At 42.5% G+C, this 19,023-nt stretch overlaps 1 protein-coding gene across 4 annotated transcripts in view; it reads left to right on the forward strand.

Moving 5' to 3' along the window:
- ARHGEF9 (Cdc42 guanine nucleotide exchange factor 9) overlaps positions 1–19,023 on the forward strand; it is a 242,733-nt gene that overhangs the window by 37,459 nt on the left and 186,251 nt on the right. For all 4 annotated transcript variants that reach the window (XM_007421913.3, XM_088129201.1, XM_088129199.1 and 1 more), the window contains exons 2-4: positions 3,781–5,939; positions 16,435–16,585; positions 18,632–18,741. In XM_007421913.3, coding sequence (XP_007421975.1) covers positions 3,852–5,939; positions 16,435–16,585; positions 18,632–18,741 — 2,349 coding nt within the window. In that variant the 5' untranslated portion in view covers positions 3,781–3,851. The remainder of the gene's footprint in view (positions 1–3,780; positions 5,940–16,434; positions 16,586–18,631; positions 18,742–19,023) is intronic.

Raw genomic sequence — 19,023 nt, forward strand, 5'->3', positions numbered from 1 at the left:
GGGGGAAGGTTGCATTAGAGCAGTGTTTCTCATTCTCAGCAACTTTAAGATGTGTGGATTTCAACTCCCAGAGTTCCCCAGCCAGCATGCTGGGGAATTCTGGGAGTTGAAGTCCACACATCATAAAGTGGCCAAGGTTAAGGAACACTGCATTAGAGTCATTACTAACTTGAGTTGCCTTCCATTCTTCAATTGACAGATCTGGCTGTCATTCTTCACTTCCATTTGGTGGGCTTGTGAAGAGGATTTGGAACAGAATGGACACTTTTGCCATTAAAAATTGTTAATTTTATCTTGGGGCAGAGGCAGATATTATGGGAGCTTGTTGCTGACCTCTATCAGTTTTGAATTAAATTGATGTCCCATCCAGGAGTTTAAGGCAGCAAAGATAGAGCTCTTATTTCCCCCCCAAACAATCTATGAGGTAGTTGGGCTGAGAGGGAGGGACTAGCCTAAAGTCCCCCCAAGGAGTTTCTTTGGCTGAGGAGGGACAAGAACTTGGATCTCTCCACTCCTAGTCCAGCAGTTTCCCCACTACTTCATCCTGGCTCTGGGGCTGAGGGACTGGCCCAAAGTCACCCAATGAACTTCCATGGCTGGAGGGAGACTAAAACCTTGGTCCCTCCACTGTTGGTCCACCACCTTCCCCACTACACCACATTGGTTCTTGGCTAAGAGAGAAAGTGGCCCTCAGGGAACTTCTTTAGTTGAGGAGGGACTAGAACTTGGGTCTCGCTCCTCATCCCATAACTTTTCCACTACTCTGCACTGGCTCTTGGGCTGAAAGAAGGACTGGCCCAAAGTCTCCCAGGGAACTTCTGTGGTTGAGGAGGGTCTAGAAGGTGGGTGTCCCCACCACTAATCCAGCACCTTCCCTGCTCCACACCACCCTGGATCTCTATCATCTTTGGAGTGGCAACTAGTTCAACTTCCATCCCTCTTAATTTATGTGGTCCAGTTGCACTGATAAAGCTGTACTGTGAAAAAGATCTTCCTGAAGAAGTATGGCCAAACATCTGCTTCCTCCTCTTTATTTTTCTACTTTTTGGTGACAATGTATAGCAGTGGAAATGCCGTTTGGGGAGGAGGGGGAATGCTTTCTTTTCTTTTCTCTCAAGGGGAAGTTTTAGGCTCTCGGTTTAAAGAATGTCTGGGTTTCTCTCAAAGGTTGCCGCGTTGTTTGTTCCTCCTTCCTCCCCTCCCTCTCGCTTTCCTGAAGGGGGAACGGATATGAAGGCATTGAAGCCTGAGCAGAATTTCCTTGACTGACTTGGGGGCCTTTGGGAAAACACAGTTCTCCCTGCTTTAGTCTTGAGCTTTCACTCCCTCAGCAGAACAATGGTCCAGATGGCCAGCCTGTCCTTTTCCTGCTCTGCAGCAGAAGAGACAGATGGGAGCAGTTGTTTCAGGAATCACAATTCCATTTAATGTTCTCTAAGTCCTGAAAGACAATGAGTGCATTCATGCAATGTGGTCAGCCAGATATGATGCTCACTATGGGCATGATCCTCAATGCTATGGCAGATGATATGGGAAACTGCAGCCAACAAGGGTTGACCTATCATCCTTCAACCCACCACCCCCATGGGCTGATGCTTCAACCATCTTCACAGTGGCTGGTGTCCAATCTTGATGTTCTTATTTCCCTCTCTACTTAATCCTAGGACTGAGCAAAGAGCTGAGAGCATTGGCAGTGTTATGGCTAGAGGGAAACCCTTTTATGCTAATCCTGGTCTCCTTTGTCTATGTCCAGAAGAAAAATTTAAATCTGGGGTCATTCCCACACTAGTGACTTAAGGCATCTTCATAGCACCACCCAGCCATCATTAAAGTGATATATAGCCTGTTAGGCTGTTATTTGGCCCAACAACGGTTGGATGGCTCTAGAAGATTAACTTCTTCACACACTCAGATGACAAATAGAGTCATGGTTAAGGCGAATTGTCTAAAAAAATGTCTGTTTTGCTGGACATGTGGCCACATGTGAATTACGTATGTTTTTACACTGTATTTTTGGATGCGTAAACCTATATGATATAGGTTCACACCAGGTAGTGGTTTTCCAAGTAACTACATGGAAATATCCGATCAGTTAAGCTGTGATGCAGCTGTAAGGAAAAGTTGCTTTACCTTTAAGCAACAGCTGGATATATGGGCATTTCCTTCCTTTTGTGGTACAAGGTCTCTTTCTACATTTTTGCTGGATGTTCTAGTTATTGCTATTGCTATATGAGAGTACCAATCAGAGGTTATTAAGATCCCATATAACAGCAAACCTGAGTTTCTAGGTGGCCTTGGGTGTGGACAAAATACTTAAGATCCCTCACCCTCCCCAAGATGGAGGAGGAGGACTTCTTTTGGGGTTGTGCATACATCAGCGCTTTTATTAGGTAGATATTCTACCCCTTACTGTCCCTGAACACGCTTGTCCTTGTGACTCAGAAGAAATTGAAACCATTACCTACATACTGCTCTCGTGCAACTTCTATACAGACATGCAGAATTCATTTATCATGTGTCATCTGTAACAGGACAAACAGACTCCAATTACATAAAGCTTCTACTGTCCAGTTCAAATACTAGTATTATTAGTATTGTGGCTAAATTCTGTGTTGCTGTGTGAAAACACGCCATCAAATATTGCATTCCTGATTATTGTTTTTATTCTGTATGCATCTTTGTGTCATTTTTACCCTTATTCTGTGTTATTCTCTTTACTTTTAATTTGGATCAGTGATCATCATAATGAAGACTTAATCTTGAGATAAAAGTATTCTACTCTTAGTTTTTGCCTGGTAGATACCCTGATTTAAAATAATATATAGGAACACAGTATCTTCTGACAAATTACGGAGTAAAACTTCAAAGATCAACTGAGCCAGTCTGGACACACTGAGAATCGTTAAAGGTTGGAGGGGTAAGACAGTGGAGAGAAAGTGAGAGAAATGGAGCTGTTGGCCAGCCAGCTATTCCAGATCATGGAAGTAGGAGAAGGCATTTATTTCTTCTTCCATATGATTGATTGATTGATTGATTGATTGATTTCTTCTTCCTCCCTATGATTGATTGATTTCTTCTTCCTCCCCATGATTGATTGATTGATTGATTATGAGTGCCATCAAATCGGTGTCATCTCTTGGTGACCACACAGATAGACTTTCTCCATAACAATTTGTCCCAAGCCTGGTCCTTCAGGTCTTCCAATGGTGCCTCCATCGCTGCTGTAACTGAATCCCTCCAGCTTACTGCTGGTCGTCCTTCTTTCTTTCCACCTTTCCTAGCATTAGAGGCTTCTCCAGAGAGCTGGGCCTTCACATCATGTATCAAAAATATGATAATTTGAGCCAGATCATTTGGGTCTCAAAAGGAACTCTGAGTTTTAGGCTCCGTAGCTGCTATTCGTTAAGGAAAAATCTAGCATTGAAGTCATGCTTCGTGATTTTTTGGTCCTTAGTCTAGTGCAGTGACAGTACACTTTCTCTGCATAATGTAAGATGCATCAGATTGCTCCATGCTTGTTCATTTTTATTTCCATCAAATTTTGCCTGTTCAGCATGGATGGAAATTGTCCTGATTTCATAAGAAGCATCTGTGAAGATACTTATTCAGGAAGGAAGTAATGGGGTTGGGTGTGTTTTTGCTCAGGGTCTCAGCAAATGAACCTTGGATGTTAGTGAAGTAAGGATTCAGCTATTATTTTGGACATAGAATTTTCCTTTTTTTTGCATGTTATATTTCAAGGGAAAGAATTTACTGAATTCTTTTCTGTCTCCCCCTCAGGTTCTGCAAGAGAGACACATTTCGTGACAATGGAGGCCTGACATTTGGACCTTGGAGTTATCATTAGAAGTATGGAACTTATTGAGCATTGCCAACATGGTTGCTCTAGACCCGTTCCAAATGGATACGGAACTAAGAACTTCCAAACCAACCCGAAGGAAAGATGCACTGAGCAGAAGTATCCTAACCCAGGTGCCATCGCTGACACTGGCAAAGAGGATGTGGGCAAGAATAAGAAGAAGCCCAGGGGCAGTTGGATTTGGAATTTTGTCAGCCGCAAGAAAGGATCCGCCATGAATACCAAAAGACCCCAATCCATGATACTCTTTGGAGATAACATGGAGATCTTGGAGCAAAACCGTAAGATGTCTTTCATGGAAAGGGTGAGATCCTATAAAAAGCTACGATCGTCTGGCATATCCAGAAATACATCCAAAGCGAAGGCTATTATCATCTCGGTGGAAACTCAGGAAGATCTTGAACAAAAAGCCCTCCATAGGATTAAGAAGCTTAGTGACAGCCAACGGCCTTACCGCCACTCCTATGCTGGCTTCATTGAGGATTTGGACTCTTCATTTGAGGATATTGAACTGAATAGCTGTGTGCTGGATATTGAGTCCAGGGAAAGCAAATGGCACAGGGGGGTGGAGCTGGGAGTCAGTAGTGGCGATGCTGATAGTTATTGTTACAAAGTGTTGGCTCAGAAAAATGCGGCCCTTGAGTTTGAAAAAACTCCAGAATCTAGGGATGCGGAAGGAGACCCTCAAAGAAGAGATGCTTCAGTAGCTCCTGAGAATAAGAAAGGAAGAAGTTCTGAGGTCTGGGGGTATCTAAAAGGGGTTTCAGTGGCAGGCAAGGACTGTTCAAAGTTGGAAAACCCCACTGCAGAACCTGGTTTTCAGAGTTTAAAAAACGCAACGGAGAATCCCCCTCCTTACCTTGCCTTTGCTGCAAGAGGCAAAGAGAACGTTGGCCAGACTAAAAGGCCAGGCCATGTGGGGAAGGGAAGCCATTTCGGTGGCGTCCTTAAGTTTTTTAACAGCGTGGCTGGGGCCGCTAGGAAATGGCGGGGATCTTCCAAAACGTTTTCTCAGGACGACCCACAGCAAAACTCCAGTTTTCCACGGCAAAGGCTAGAGCGATCTCATCGAAAGCAGCCTTTGATCATTGTCAATGATAATGCCAGCAGTTTCTCATTAACTGGACTGTCATCTGATTCTGGGATGTGGGATCACCATAGTTTGAAAGCCTCAGCTGGACAAGACCCCCCCCAAGAAAATGCGAATGCTGAGACTTCCCATGAAGCCTTGCAGGAGCATAGCATTGAAACCCCCTTTTCACCTCCTAGGAGAAGTATGGCATCTTGCCCCTACACAGAATTTCCAAGTGATTGTACAGTTCTCAGTGGACATGGCTTAGATATGGAACTGCTACAGAAGCAGAAGGTTCTTCTTAACAAAGTAAGGGATGAGGACCCAGGTTCTGCTCCAGTAGCTCCCTGGATTTTGCCTTCCTGGGACCAGGAGAATACCCGGTACCCTGTTTCAGCAGATTCCCAAAGCTTGGATATGGAGGAGTTAAAATCTCACGATCTCCCTAAGGCTGAGATGGACATTGCAGGCCTGGAGCAGGATTCTTCTTTGAACTGTGAAGAATGGTGTGACAGTGAAATGGATATAAAAGTTGTGTGTACCACTGCAGAGAATTTAAACACTGTAACAAGTGTAGCAGAGACTCCAGATCTGGGGGAGAGATTAATAGATAACCAGATGCCCAAGAGGGGTCTGGGAGAGGACCATCACCTTGCCAACATGCGAGCAGATAATCAGAGGCGTGCAAGGACCCTACCAAATGCTAGCATTTCAGCAGTTTCCTCCATAGATACTCGGACCATTAATACTGTTCTGTCAGATACTCGGAGTTTAGAAAGCATTTTGGAGGATGTTCACAGCCCCTGTACGCCTTTAGCTTGCTCATGCCATAGTCAGCAAGTCCTAGATCAAGACAATACTTCAATCAAAGTGAATGGGAACACCTTTCTGCTGCGGCAGCCATGGAAGCCTTGCGGACCCGAACATTTGAAGTGCAGGAACGTTTATTACCCCATCCAAATGAGCTTATGCACAATTGTCTCCTTCAATGAGTTAAACAGTGGAAAGGTAGGATCCTGTTTGGGCTGATGATCCGTTCCATCTGCTCCCTCCTAACTGTTGAATGAAGCTGTAGTGAGTTCGATACAAAGCAGTGATATACAGAGAGGGATTCACCCCAGTGTATTTCTTGAACGGGATTCTTCAGACCCACAGATTTATGTTTGGGTTGGTTTTCCTAATGTCCTGGTCTTAGTTTTCATGGCAGATTTCCTTCTGCACCCCATAGCTCGTCTAATAATTAATTTGGCTTTAGAATGAACGTTTTTTCTGGAATTCTTAAAAAAAAGCATATTTTTTCAAGTAAGCTTAGAAAAAATAATGCCTCGAGAAGCTGTCTCCGTGCACAGCTGCCAGCTGCAGTGAAGTGCTAAAATCCTTGCCTGCATTAGTAGAGAATATTCTAGTCCTCCCATTTCTAATATGGACTTTAAAAAAAATGAAAACCTATCACAGTTGTTTTATGTTCACCGATATGGAGATTTTCTACACATTTCCCCTAATTTACATAAATGTTAACATAAATTGCCCAACGACCATTTTTTAAAAAATGCAGGTGGTCTGTTTTTATTCGTTGATGCATACTTTTCCTGAAACAGGTTTAATAAGGCCCAAAGCCCTAACGTAAGCTCCAATTTTAATGTCATTAATTTTAATGTAAGCTCCTATTTTAAACATAATGGACATTATTTGCACATGTCTTTCAGAAGCACTTGTCAGGCCCATTTTGGGGCAGAATTTGCTTCCGGACTTGGATATTAACATTTGCTTCCCTGTGAAGTTAGGTGGGAGCAAAATGCTAAAATGCTAATATTCTCTTCAGGTGCTATTACTGTTAGATTTTATCCCCCTTTTGCATCTATATTGTGTGGTATGGCTTTCTCCTTCCATTTTAGCACATAGGACACCCATCTCTTCCACAGAGAGGAACATCCGAAATGCAGATTTTTCTCTGGTGCAACTGAAATCAGAGGATTTTTCTGTGGTGCAACTTATTTCAAAGTAACTTAGAAACTCATCCTAAAACCAGATTATTTTGAGCAGGAGCAGATAAAAGTGAACTTGTGAATGTCAGCATAGCAGCTGGACCTGAGTTTATTCTTGCTGATTGTTGCTGCTATCACTATGATTGAGTCTTTCAGTTTAAAAAAGGGAGAGAAGGGGTTATTTATTTTTGAAAGAAGCCTTTTTCCACTAAAGGAATGTCCGTCTGCCAACGTCAAGTTGGCAGCCACGATGGTGTGATTAAAGCTTGGCCGTTTTTCACATGCATTGCATCATCATGGCCGCCATGTTGCTTTTTTAAAGTATTTTTTTAACCCTACCCTCCGACGCCCCTGTTCCCATGCCTTTTGACTGTGTGCTTTTTAACATTTTGTATATATTGTGCTGTTTTAATGGTCTTGCCCCCTCCTTTGGTAAACCACTGTAATATTTTGGAAAGGCTGGATAACACAACCACAGCAGTAACACAAGTCCATACTTAAATATTCCTCATGAAAATTGGAGTGTAAAAAGGTGTATTTATGTTTCAAAGGTGGATGCACTCTTGGGACATCTCCCCGGTGGAGAATATTGGTTAGGCTTTGCTTACGATCCAGCCTAGCCGTATCCTAACTTTGTTCCTTAATGTGATGGCCTTTGGAATGGTTTATTTATTTAATTTATTTATTATTAAATTTGTATGCCATTGTATGCCAACGGGTGACTCTGGGCGGCTCACAATTAAAAATCAAAAGCCCATAAACAGTTAAAGTACCCCATAAATAATTAAATGACTCAATCCATAAAAATCCACTATAGAACAAACCCTATATGTACATACTAAAGACATTCAAGATGGTTATGAACTCCCTTAATTTTCTTTGGGTGAAAGCTATCCCATAAAGTTTGGCAACAGCCCTTTGTCCTCAACGGGGGTGTCCACAAGGGGAGGGAGGTAAAAAAAGATGGTTGCTACGACCATTCTGTTGCAATCCTGCCCGTTTTATGGGTCTGACCCGAGGGAAAAAATATGGGGTGGGGCTTGAATCACTTGGCTGTGATTGCCATCTTGCCTTTTTTGACCCCCCTCCCTTGCTGGTCTTGATGCATCTCTCAGATTGAGAGCTAGCTAGGAACGGTGGCTGAATGGCCATCGTTCAATGATAGCATGATGCTTTTCCCAGGGAGGGATCGGTGTTTGCAAAATGTGGATGTGTTCCTGGGTGGTTGGGTGTGCGTGCGTGCGTGGGTTTGCAAAAACACTCCTAGTTTGCTGAAGGGGCTGAAATGATGTGAAAGAAAAGACTCCCTTGCCCACTACAGGGATGAAGGCAATAAGAGTAAACCTGCTGATTTGGCTGTTCTTGAGCCTCTGGCTATTTTTGTAGGGCAAAAGAGACAAAGATGATCACCCACAGCCTGTTGGCAGGGTTTTTTTTTGCTGAGCCAGACAGAGTGCTCTTTAGGGAATTAAAACCTAGATGTAGGTCAGTGAGGTCATGGGGAAGAAGAGGGCAGGAAAGCTGGGTCCAGAAAGGGCCCCAAGCCAGGTGGAGGAACGTGCCTGTGGCATTTATGGAAAGCGTTGTCTTCTGGGTGTCCCTCTGCAAGGGTGGGGCCCCTTTGTCAGGAAATTAGACTGGTAAGTTTGGACACCAGCTTGGTACCCCCCCTTGCTACTCCAAGCAGATGTGCAATCAAGTCGTGCCATTCTTCCTTTGGCCACCTACACATTCCTTACATCATCCAACCTTTTTCTATTAGTATTAGGAGTATCCATAGGGAGGAGGTAAAAAAGGTCAGTCACAACTTTGTGTGATCGAAGCCCTGCTCCTTTTCCTGTGCCTCGTGACCATCATCTTGACTTTTTTGACCCCCTCCAGACATCCTTGCGTAGCAGCATCCACACAGAGAACATAATAACAAAAGCAGCATTTCAGTGTTGCAATGTGAGTCCCACGCTTTTACTACGAGCATCATGAAGTTGCTCACATATACCAAAGAGGTGGAATTTGTGGCACGATGTTGTGGTCCGGCTTACACCTCTGCTGGCCTTGCCCCCTTCTTTTTCCTCTCCCTCCATCTCAGCTTTTTGTAATGGGACACTTGGCAAACCCTTCATATTTAGGCGATCAGATCTATTAAAAGCAAGGCCCAAGATGGATTTTAGATTTTTCTCTATGTGCCCTAACGGCTGGCTTTGCTTTTTCCGGCATCCCAAAATAGCGACAAGTGGTCCACCACTAGCAGAACTTCCTTCTTTCACTGTGGTCTTGCAGTGCCCTCTGCAGGTTGACTGTCAAATGTGGATTTTTCAGGAATTGGAGAAGCAGGCCTTTCTTGGTGCATTAAAAAGTTGCCCCTAGTTGTTAGCCTGCTGCCTTACTGAGTAAGTAAGTAATTTAACGCCTGCTGCCTTACTGAGAGAAGAGTTTGAATTGCAAGAGGTCCTTCTGGAATCAGTCTCTCTTTATTTCAGTCCTCTACACTGACATTGAGATTTCTCTAATTTTAAAGGGGTGGTGGTGGTGGTTCTGCAGTCTCTCTCCTCCCATGCAATGAAGTTGTATTTATCTTTACAACTTGTCAACCTTGTCCCACTGCTTGGCTGAGTGGTCTCCACCACTCAGTTAGAAGTTAGAAGGAAGCCGTACCAGCGTGAAATGTCATTGTCAGTCATTATCCTTCCTTGGTTCTTGCAGTCCCTGACTGCCCCCCTTCCCCAAACCCCAACAGATACCCCCACTTTGAAGCTGTCCTTGGACAGAATCAGAATATGAGGGAAAATATGACTTTAATACTGGAATGGCTAAGGGGACTGAAGTCTGTCTTGCTGATGGGCTGGAGATGAGATGAAGGCATTGTTGTGCGGACATGGCAGAAGAAACATGTTTTTGCCATGGTTAGGTTCGAGCAGGGAAAAACCCTGGCTAAGTTCAGACAAGATGCTGAATTATGATTGCTTTAGCCATGGCTGATGAATCCCACACTGGGTTTATTTCTGTAAGCCATGATTTACCACAGGGACGGAATTCACCCATCCCACTATGCTTCAATCAACCCTGTTACGGCTTGAGGCCACGTCTGGCCTATGTCTGTGAGATTATGTAAGAGAGCTGAATACAAAACAATTTTATGTAGTGCTGCTTCCATTACTCAGCCAAACAGTTGATTGCATTATTCAGTTCTCTGTAGTAGAAAATATTTCTCTGAAGAGGAGAATGGGGACCTTGATCACCAGACAAAGAATCTAGGATTTCCAGCAGCAAGGACAAGTCTGTAGAGTTCGTATGTTTTATGCATACTCTTTTATTGGTGAAAAATTAACATTTTCAAGGCTGTTGTAATATCTGGTAAATATGCTCTATGGCAGATAGATAAATACAACTGGAGTAATCTCTCTGTGTAATGCACTGAGCTTTTAGGAGAAGAAATGAATGTTTCGAGTTTTTAGGATCAAAGGAGAGATGCTCCCTTGCTTTTCATTCTTTCCAATCCAATGACATGTTGGAAAGAATTTCTGTGAAAGGGTCTATCTCCACCATACCACTTCTTCTAAGCAATTTTGCTATTTTGAGATGTCTGAAAGGCAGACTGGAAGACCACTTCTCCATGTAACTGTAAGAAGTGTCCATCATATGCAATTTCTTGCCAATGTCGTCTTCTGCTTGCTGGAAATGGACATGGTTGAATCTGAGGCATGTTCTCCCGTGGAGCCAGCTCCGTGGACAAGGTCCTGAGTTACCATATTGGTCCATAATATTGTTGCTGCTCCACAGGATCGTGGCCAGCAGCACAGCACTCCATCTGAATGAGATGAAAGATCATATCACATGATGGTGGGAAAAGGAGACCTTGTGTCTGGAGTGACCAGAAGCATAGTAGTTACAGACTGCAGTCGTTGGGTTACTCTTTAAGTATGGATTTCTACCTGCAAACCATCATTCCCACACATGAGAGAGAGAAAGAGATGAATAAATCTTGAGCATTTTCTTGCACTAAGCTCAAATCAAGATGCTTGCTGTCTTTCTTCCTCCCATTGTGAGTTGCTTCCTTTCTAATCAATTCCACATCTTATTAGTGAAAAACATCTTTCTTGACATTAATTGAAAGCAGCCAATTGATTGATGGATTGATTTTTTTCCTGTGTTTGGAAATAGTGTGGAGGGCCAAATCTCCCAAGTCTGATTTCTTAACTGAGTTTCTTCATAAAGCTTGGTTGCTGCTATCTCTTTCTTTCCTCTATCAGGTTCATTTTTGACCATTATTTTCTGGGAGGCTTCCTTAGACATTTTTGGCAGGAATAGCTTTGCTTCTGAAACGAAGTTCAGCTTCTTTTAGCTTTAAACTATGGGTTTTGAGTGTTTCCTTTGTCAAAATGGCAGAAATGTGCATCACGTACAAAAAAAGGGTGAGACTTTGACCGTGTGGTTGCAGTTGCCATTTTAACTTGTTTGCCACCCCCACCCCCTAGTCTCTTCTGAACCAAGGAACATGTAGACATCCAGTACAATCCCCCTGGGTTTACAACGTAGTACATATCACCACAGCAACTTCACATTTCTTGTAAAAAATTATTGCCTCCCATGAAAGAAATGACTAAATACAGAGTTTCCAACTTTGTTGCTATAGGCAATAGCAGAAGGTTTGTTTTATGTATATTATTCCTCACCCCTCAAAGAATGCGGCCTCCGCTTGAGGGTAAGGATTGCGACATGGTCTTAATACAGCGAGGGGGTTGGAAATTTAAATAAAGAATTGCTCTCAGCTCGTTCCAGTTCAGTGTTTCTCAAAGTGAGTCATTTGAATTGGGTGTTGTAATCCCAGTGAAGGTCAACCAGCGAGTGCCGTGACCTTGAAGGTGGAGGTAGCTGTGGTTGCTCCCCAGCCTCCTAATTACATTGCCGCTGCTGCCGCAGCTCCATTGCATACAAATCTGACAATTTCTCATTTGAAGAAATGTAGTTGAAGAGGAGCAACTGCCCAGTTCCCACATGACTTTTGGTGCCTAGAAGCGTGGGGTTGATCAGCGAGACAGAAGAGAGCCTGAACGCTGTGCAAAGCAGTCAACTCTGGGGCTGGTAGCCTAAGAGCATATAGGTGCAATGGAAGCCCTCAGAGAAATCTTGTCCTAAAAGCTCTCTTCTACTCATTGCGCTTGATAGTTGAGGAGAATTAGGAAGTAAAGCCATTCACAAGAAAATAAGGTGAAACAACTCCTCACTGATTTTGGTAGAAACTGGGTTGTCTTTTTCCTATTTAGTTCTAGAGATTTGAAGGTGTTTTTAAAATTGTTATAAAGTATTTGAACTTTTACATCATTTCTATATTCCCTGTTCTTGTAGGGCAGGGATGGGTTGTCTCTGTCCCTCAGCCCATTTTTGTGGGCCCTCAGGACTTCACCACCAAAGTTTGGTGGCCAGAGGACTCACATGACCCTATTTTCATTAACTGTTCCCTATCACATTTCCTCTCTCCCAAATGAAAAATAAATAACTGAACATTTCAGCAGAGTTCCCCCGAAGGCCAAATTTTTTTTTTTTTAAAAAAAGTAAAAATGTGGCTTCCGGGGGTGGAGGGAACCATTGCTTACCTTTGTTGTGGGGGTCAGGTCAGGGAAAACAAAAGAAATTTGAACCTGGAGGGGGTTATTATAGATGATGAAAATATGAGACTTCCTTGTCAAGCGTGATGACTTCATGGATACCTTTATGTAGAATTCTTTTCTTTGTTTTCTTTTTAACTTTTTATCTATTTAGTTTATACATGCACAATTAACCATACAATCTTTAATTTTAAAGAAAAAAGATTTTTTTTAAAAAAAATTAGGAATACAGACTAAAAATATAAACCAAGAAAGAAAAAAGAAAAAAAATGGTGTGGATTTCTTGGCAACAGAGCAGAAGTGATTTGCCTTTACCATGTTCGGTGAGTTTTTTTAAAAAATATCTAGCTTACAGACCTGGAATTTTCTAATGGTCTCTCATCCATTTTCCAGCCAAATTTGATCCTGCTTAGTTTTCTGAGAACTTTGGTTAGCTAAGTCTTACCACCTAGCTGAGTGATGGCCTATAATGGTGGGATCCCCCATAGTAGGGTTCCATATAGAGGCTGCAAAACTCCAGACAAGCATTATGAAACAGCAAGAAGTGCAGAAAAATCTAATCCTTGTCTGTTTGTAACTGGTCTGACCAGATATGGTAGCACTGATGAAAGCAGGGCTCAGGGCTGTGGATGGAACTGTTGGACTTAATCCTGGTTTGCTGTAGACTTTAACTACAGTAGTCATTCTTCCTCAGCAGAAACTATTTGACGTGTAAATATAGAGACCTAAATATGGGGTCATCTCTCTATGCAAGGCATTGAGCTTTTAGGAGGACAGTAGAATGTTTGATCTACCAAAGGAAAGCTGTTCTCTTGATAGAATGTCTTTTTTCCAACCTGGTGAATGTTGGAAAGAAATGTTACAAAACTGCTCAGAACTCTGTCTGACCATCCATCTATCTATACCATCTGTCAGAAGACAATCTCTCCCAAAATGGAACAGAACAGGACCAAATTTGGTGTGGCAGGAGAGGCCAAAAAAGGAAAAATCAAATTTGAAAATGTGTTGGTTTGGAGCTGTAAAGAGAGGTGGGGGGAGAACCTTATAGGGGAAGAACTTGGGCAATGGTTCAGAAAGTTGCTGATTGTGCTATTTTAAGTCCTTCCTCCCGCTTCCTTTCTGGTCATGTGACCTAGAGCTAAAGGTGGGAAATAATTCTTTTTTGAAAACTTATTTTTCCATTACTAAACAAACAAACAAACAAAACCCCCTACTTTTCCCCCTTTGGTTTATTTTAAGTAACAAATTTCCTGCCAGGACAAAGGATAAGATAAGGAAAGACACTATCAGAATGATATAAACAGTCCATCTTCCCTTAAGCTGTCAGGGCAGAGAAATATGGATGTTACATTGTGCCATGCTCCCCTGTGCAAACTTTTGCATGACTTCTACCCTCTCTCTTGGAGGGAGGGGATTTCTCTATTTTTACACACTGTGTATCCTATCTGGTATTAAGGTGGATGGACTCAGTTACAGTGGTGATGAGCGCACCGTTGGGAGACTTGAAAGACCAGGTTAAGGATAGATCGTCATGGAGAAAATCTATCTATGTGGTTGCTAGCAGTCAAAAACGCCTCGATGGCACGTAATCAATCAATCAATCAATCAATCAATCAATCAAAACCAATCAACCACCAGGAGGCAGCACACAACCAGGTTCCTTTTTAATGGGAATCGTCAGATGTTCATAGACAGACCTCCTTGTATGGGGTTCATATCCTCTAGCAGACATTGAACTCATGAACCTCTGCCCTTTAGATGACCATGAGCTTCAGGAGCCATCTTGGTCCTGGCACTTAGTGGTTGCAGGAAGAGATATATAGAATCTATCAGCCAGACAGGCGCAATTAAAAACAAAAGGGAGGCATTAAAGCCTGTAGAAGTTTGTTCCAGGTTGAATAAAAACAGTGATGGGGCATGTGAACTACAGTAGCCAATGTATCAGTTTCTCAGGGTCCTTGATAAAGCATTTTTATCCCAAAACTGCCAGGCTGCAAATAAACCTTTCTTGAACAGTCTGAGGACCATCTCTTTTCCATTTCCAGGAAAAAGAATTGGCTTGCTTTCCTTTTGAAGCGATTGTTCCTTTGATCTTTTCCCATTCTCTATGGAAAACAAGAAGACCAAGCTTTCTGAAAGAGTTGTTTTCAACCAACAGAAAAACCCAAACAGGCAGCCAGTGAATTGCTCCTTCCGTATAATGTACATATTCTGCCTCAATGTCTGTGGAGGATATTGTGTTTTGCGCAGTGACTTATTGAGATGTTTCAGCAGATTGCAAGGAGCTACTGTTACACATTTACCAAGCCTTCTAAAACTCAAAGATTTCAGAGAAGTGGATCTCAGTTGCTTAGCAGAGCCATCTGAAGAGAATCTAACTGGCTCAGGACAAAATCTAAGGTCTCCTAGGGGTTGACAAAGGTTTCTATGCATCATGAGTTGAGAAGTAGTCTTTTGAAACTGGAAAAGTGGTGGATGAAATGAGTAGCAAAATTCTTGTAAACCTAGCAAAGATTAAGTTCTGTTTTCCTCCCTTACCCCTTGAATGATGGTCACTTTGACAGGAGCATGAACTCTATTTTGCTCCAGTGTACTTGTTTCTGGCCAAAAAGGGAATCACTGCATTTTCTTGCTTTATGAGCCTTCATCTTGCCGTATTTCCTGTGGTCTTTTGAGAGATGGAGAGGAGAAATCATAGGCATGGTTGTATGTTGGAAATTGTGGGGAGAGGAAGACTCAATAAAGCAGAACCATCTCCATATTGCTGTGCATTGGCTTCATTAAAGAAGGACTCAGAAATATGGCTTCTGCAGAATCCCCAAATTAAATACTTGGAGGAAGGGGGGAGGGAGGATAAAAGCTTAAGAAGATTTTAGTGTTCTCACGCAAATCCTATGAGATTTTTGAGCCGAGAATGGCAAATTATCACGAAGCGACTGACCTTTTGCAAGATCCGATGGTTCAAGGAGTTTTTGTATATACGTGTCGTTTCTTGTGCCATCATCGCTAAGGTTACCTGAAAAGGTTGCCAAAAATCAAACGGGGTCTGGCAGAACCTTTTCAAGCTAACAAATTTTTATTAAAAGGCATCAGCTTTTGTGAGCAACAGCTCACTTCATCAATAAGCCAGTCCAGCATAGAGGAGCTGGACTGATATAGGGTTTGATTATGTTTGATGAAGTGAGCTGTAGCTTACAAAATTGTGTGTCTTTTTAAAAAATGTATTGGTCTGAAAAGCTGCTATCAGACACCTTCTGATTTGAGGCTACCAAGGACTCTCCTCCTACAATGTCTGAAAATGTCCTACAATCTCTGAAAAGACTTAACTTAAAGTCTTGACTTAAAGACTGGAACGTAATAATGTAAGACAGACAGACAGACAGACAGACAGACAGACAGACAGACAGATAGATAGATAGATGACTATATGTTTGTGGAGTCCTTGGGGTTCTCTGAGCTTGGTTGTTTTCTTGCAGACGTTTCATTACCTGGCTAGGTAACATCTTTAGTTCTAGCACAAAACGTCTGTAAGAAAACAGCCAAGCTCAGAGAACCCCAAAGACTCCACAATTCAACCCTGAGTTACATATATTCTCTCCTATTGGGACTATATGTTTGCTCGTTCCAGGTCATTGTCATGACTGTCTCGTTTAGGCCATTCCTTGAGTAAAAACATTATCTGTGTAACAGATCGTGGTATTTTTGAATGTGAGGAAATTCCATCTGAATTGGTGAAGATGTTACATATTGCATTTTACTCCTTGTAAACATTGTACTCCTACTTGTACTTGAGCAAAATGAAGATAACTTGGCATTTTGTGCATTCTGCGCCTACTGTTTTCTTTACATTTATTAAAACTTTGCAAAACTTTTTTGTCTTTACACTAATTCTCTCCCCATGTCTTCCTTCTGCAGCCACGATCTCACCCTCTCTGCCCATCTCCAACGTCTCCTCCTCCATACAAACTTCTTTTGGACAGATGTCACTCTCTTCCGCTTTCTAAGAGCACCCCGATGGGATTGGATCAGCTGGGGTGGAAACAGAAGCTTTTGATCAGCTCAGGCAGTAAGTCCCATGTTAGCTGGACACTCTTAAGGCAGCTTTGGCTTAAGAAGAAGTGGTGAGTGGAAGGGTGGGTGGTGTGGTTGAGCTTCTCAAAGTTGTGCTTGATGTGGAGAAGGTAGCTTTGGACTTCATGAATGAATGCATGTTGGGGGGGGCTAACTCTAGAAGATGGAAGTGCATTTTGGTGGCAGTTCTGCTCAATGTCCATCTGGGGGTACCAGTCTGGAATTGGATATTCTACAGTATCATTCCAAGCTGGTGTACAGTGATGTATGGAATGATTTAAAAAAAAAATCAGGGCAAAGAGTTGCTGATTGATGTCATTGTGAAATAGCCCTGCTTCTTCCACACGTTCTTCATGGTGGCCATCTTGTAAGAGTGCTGATGACAGTTTCTCAAGCTGTGTCCCACTGTCTCAAAATGATAGGAGGATTGCTACCTTTTCTTCAAAGCAAAAAATGGGGCCTGCAAAATAAAATGCAAATTTTGTAGTGTATCCTTATTCTAGTCAATCAGGTGGGTTCTCCTCTAAGATAGGGGCTCAGGCAGAGCACCTCCTCCCCTCCTTCTCCTTTTACTTTTCTATTTGGCATTCCACGTTCTCTGGTTACTTAACGAGCCAAGTCTTCATTGGGTGATTTTGGTCCCCTTAGGCTTTTTGTTGTTGTTGTTAATTTTTATTTTACATTACGTTGCCTTTTACATTATCATCCAGTTCAACTGATACTTTTCTCTTATGTTTACAGTCCTGTTTTGACTGGTAGGGAGAGTTTGGCATCCAAATTTATGGTGAATTTGCACTGAATCAAAGAATCGGTTATCTAAAACGATTCATAAAATCTCAATAGGACATTCTTTAGAGAAATTGTTCCCCATAATAGTAGACATGCAGAATATCTTTTTCCACTTATTCTTCTTTTTTTTTAAATCTCTTCTTGATCAATTCTCCATCCTCACTGGAATCATCTTATTCTGGAGTGGAATGTATGATGAAATGGGGACAGTTTCTCAGGGATGATCAGACTCCAGTTAGTAGAGAACCAGTTTTATGTAGTGGTTTAGATGCTGGCCTACAAAACAGGAGACTGTGAGCTCTGACTGTGCAACCACCACCACCACCACCACAACAGTCCTGCTAGTACAGTTGTCTTTCTCTGGTTTCTGGGCACCGAAAGAAGCAAAAAATGGGTGGGAATCCATTTCACTTCCAGTCAGCTGATTTCTGCTTGAGGTAACAAGATCATCAATCCTCTCCAACTGAACTTATTAACCTATTTTATATGTTCTGCTGAACTTGCTGCCAATTAATTCCCATTTGACTTATAAATTAATTCTGTAAATAAAATCATGACTCCTATCTTCAGTGATGGATCTGAGAATGGAACTCCTGAAGTCTGGGGCCAGTTGCTTCTCCAGATGGTTGAGCAGAATCAGCCTGGCTGGAGCAGATGGTCCTGTGTTCTGAAACTCAGCAATGAACATGATCTCTTCGTTGCTCTGTTACTCTTCCTGGTTGGCTGCACTACTGTACTTCGGAACTTGAGAGTTTTCAGGCAGAGAAGGACCAGGAGATCACCAAGCAAGTCTGCTCTCCAGGAGACATTTAACTGAAACTAAAATTAAATACTTGAGTTTCATCTGAGGGTGCTTTGTGGCTTAAATCTGAGGAGCAGTACCCTTCTGAATCATTACTTTCTGACTGTAGAGAGAGATAAAGGCTAAGTTTGTACAACGTGCTGGGTTAGGCTAAAAAGGGATCAAGTGGTTTATAATTCCAAATGGTAGGAACCCAGCCCTGGTTTGAGTGAGTTGTGTGGGCTAAGCTGCCTCATTAAGCCATGGTTTATTGGGTATAACATGTTCCCTACAAACACAGGCACTGCGCTTTGTGAATCTGGCTTTGGCATTAGTCCATTGGGTGAATCCAGCCTTGTTTTAGCAAGAACCCAAACTCCCAAGCTTCAGATTTCCCCTTTCTTCCCGGGCACCAAGGGTCATTTTGGAAATAGGTTGTGATGGTGACTTCATTGAATCTCGTCCTGGCAGCTGATCAAGATCTGGGTTCAAAAACTCTGGAGATGCGTCGGGACACGAAGAACGGCCGAAGGAGATGGAAACCTCTCCAGCCCGGAGGAGAACAACTGCTACTCAATAAAGTAAGTCATCCTGAGTTTCTCTAACTGCCTCTGCTCTGCTCTGCTCTAGGAGGTGTGTAAAATCCATCTCCATTGCCGCTTTGTCAGCTTTGGTATCATTGCCATTGTCCTTATCCATTAGACTAAGATATGTTACGGCAAAGTAAAAAATGCCACTTTAACCACTCCATTTGGGCTGGAGGTTGATCAGAGAGTTAAAATCACCTTCCTTTCCATAGAGCTCTTGGGGAAAAAAAAGCCTGGGCAATTTTCCAGTTGTCTGCAGCTTTGATTCCCTTTTTT

The sequence above is a fragment of the Python bivittatus genome, unplaced genomic scaffold (genome assembly GCF_059951505.1).
Source record: "Python bivittatus isolate LINGU-HERP-01145 unplaced genomic scaffold, Pbiv_v1 ctg000790_np1212, whole genome shotgun sequence".
NCBI classification, from domain to species: Eukaryota; Metazoa; Chordata; class Lepidosauria; order Squamata; family Pythonidae; genus Python; species Python bivittatus.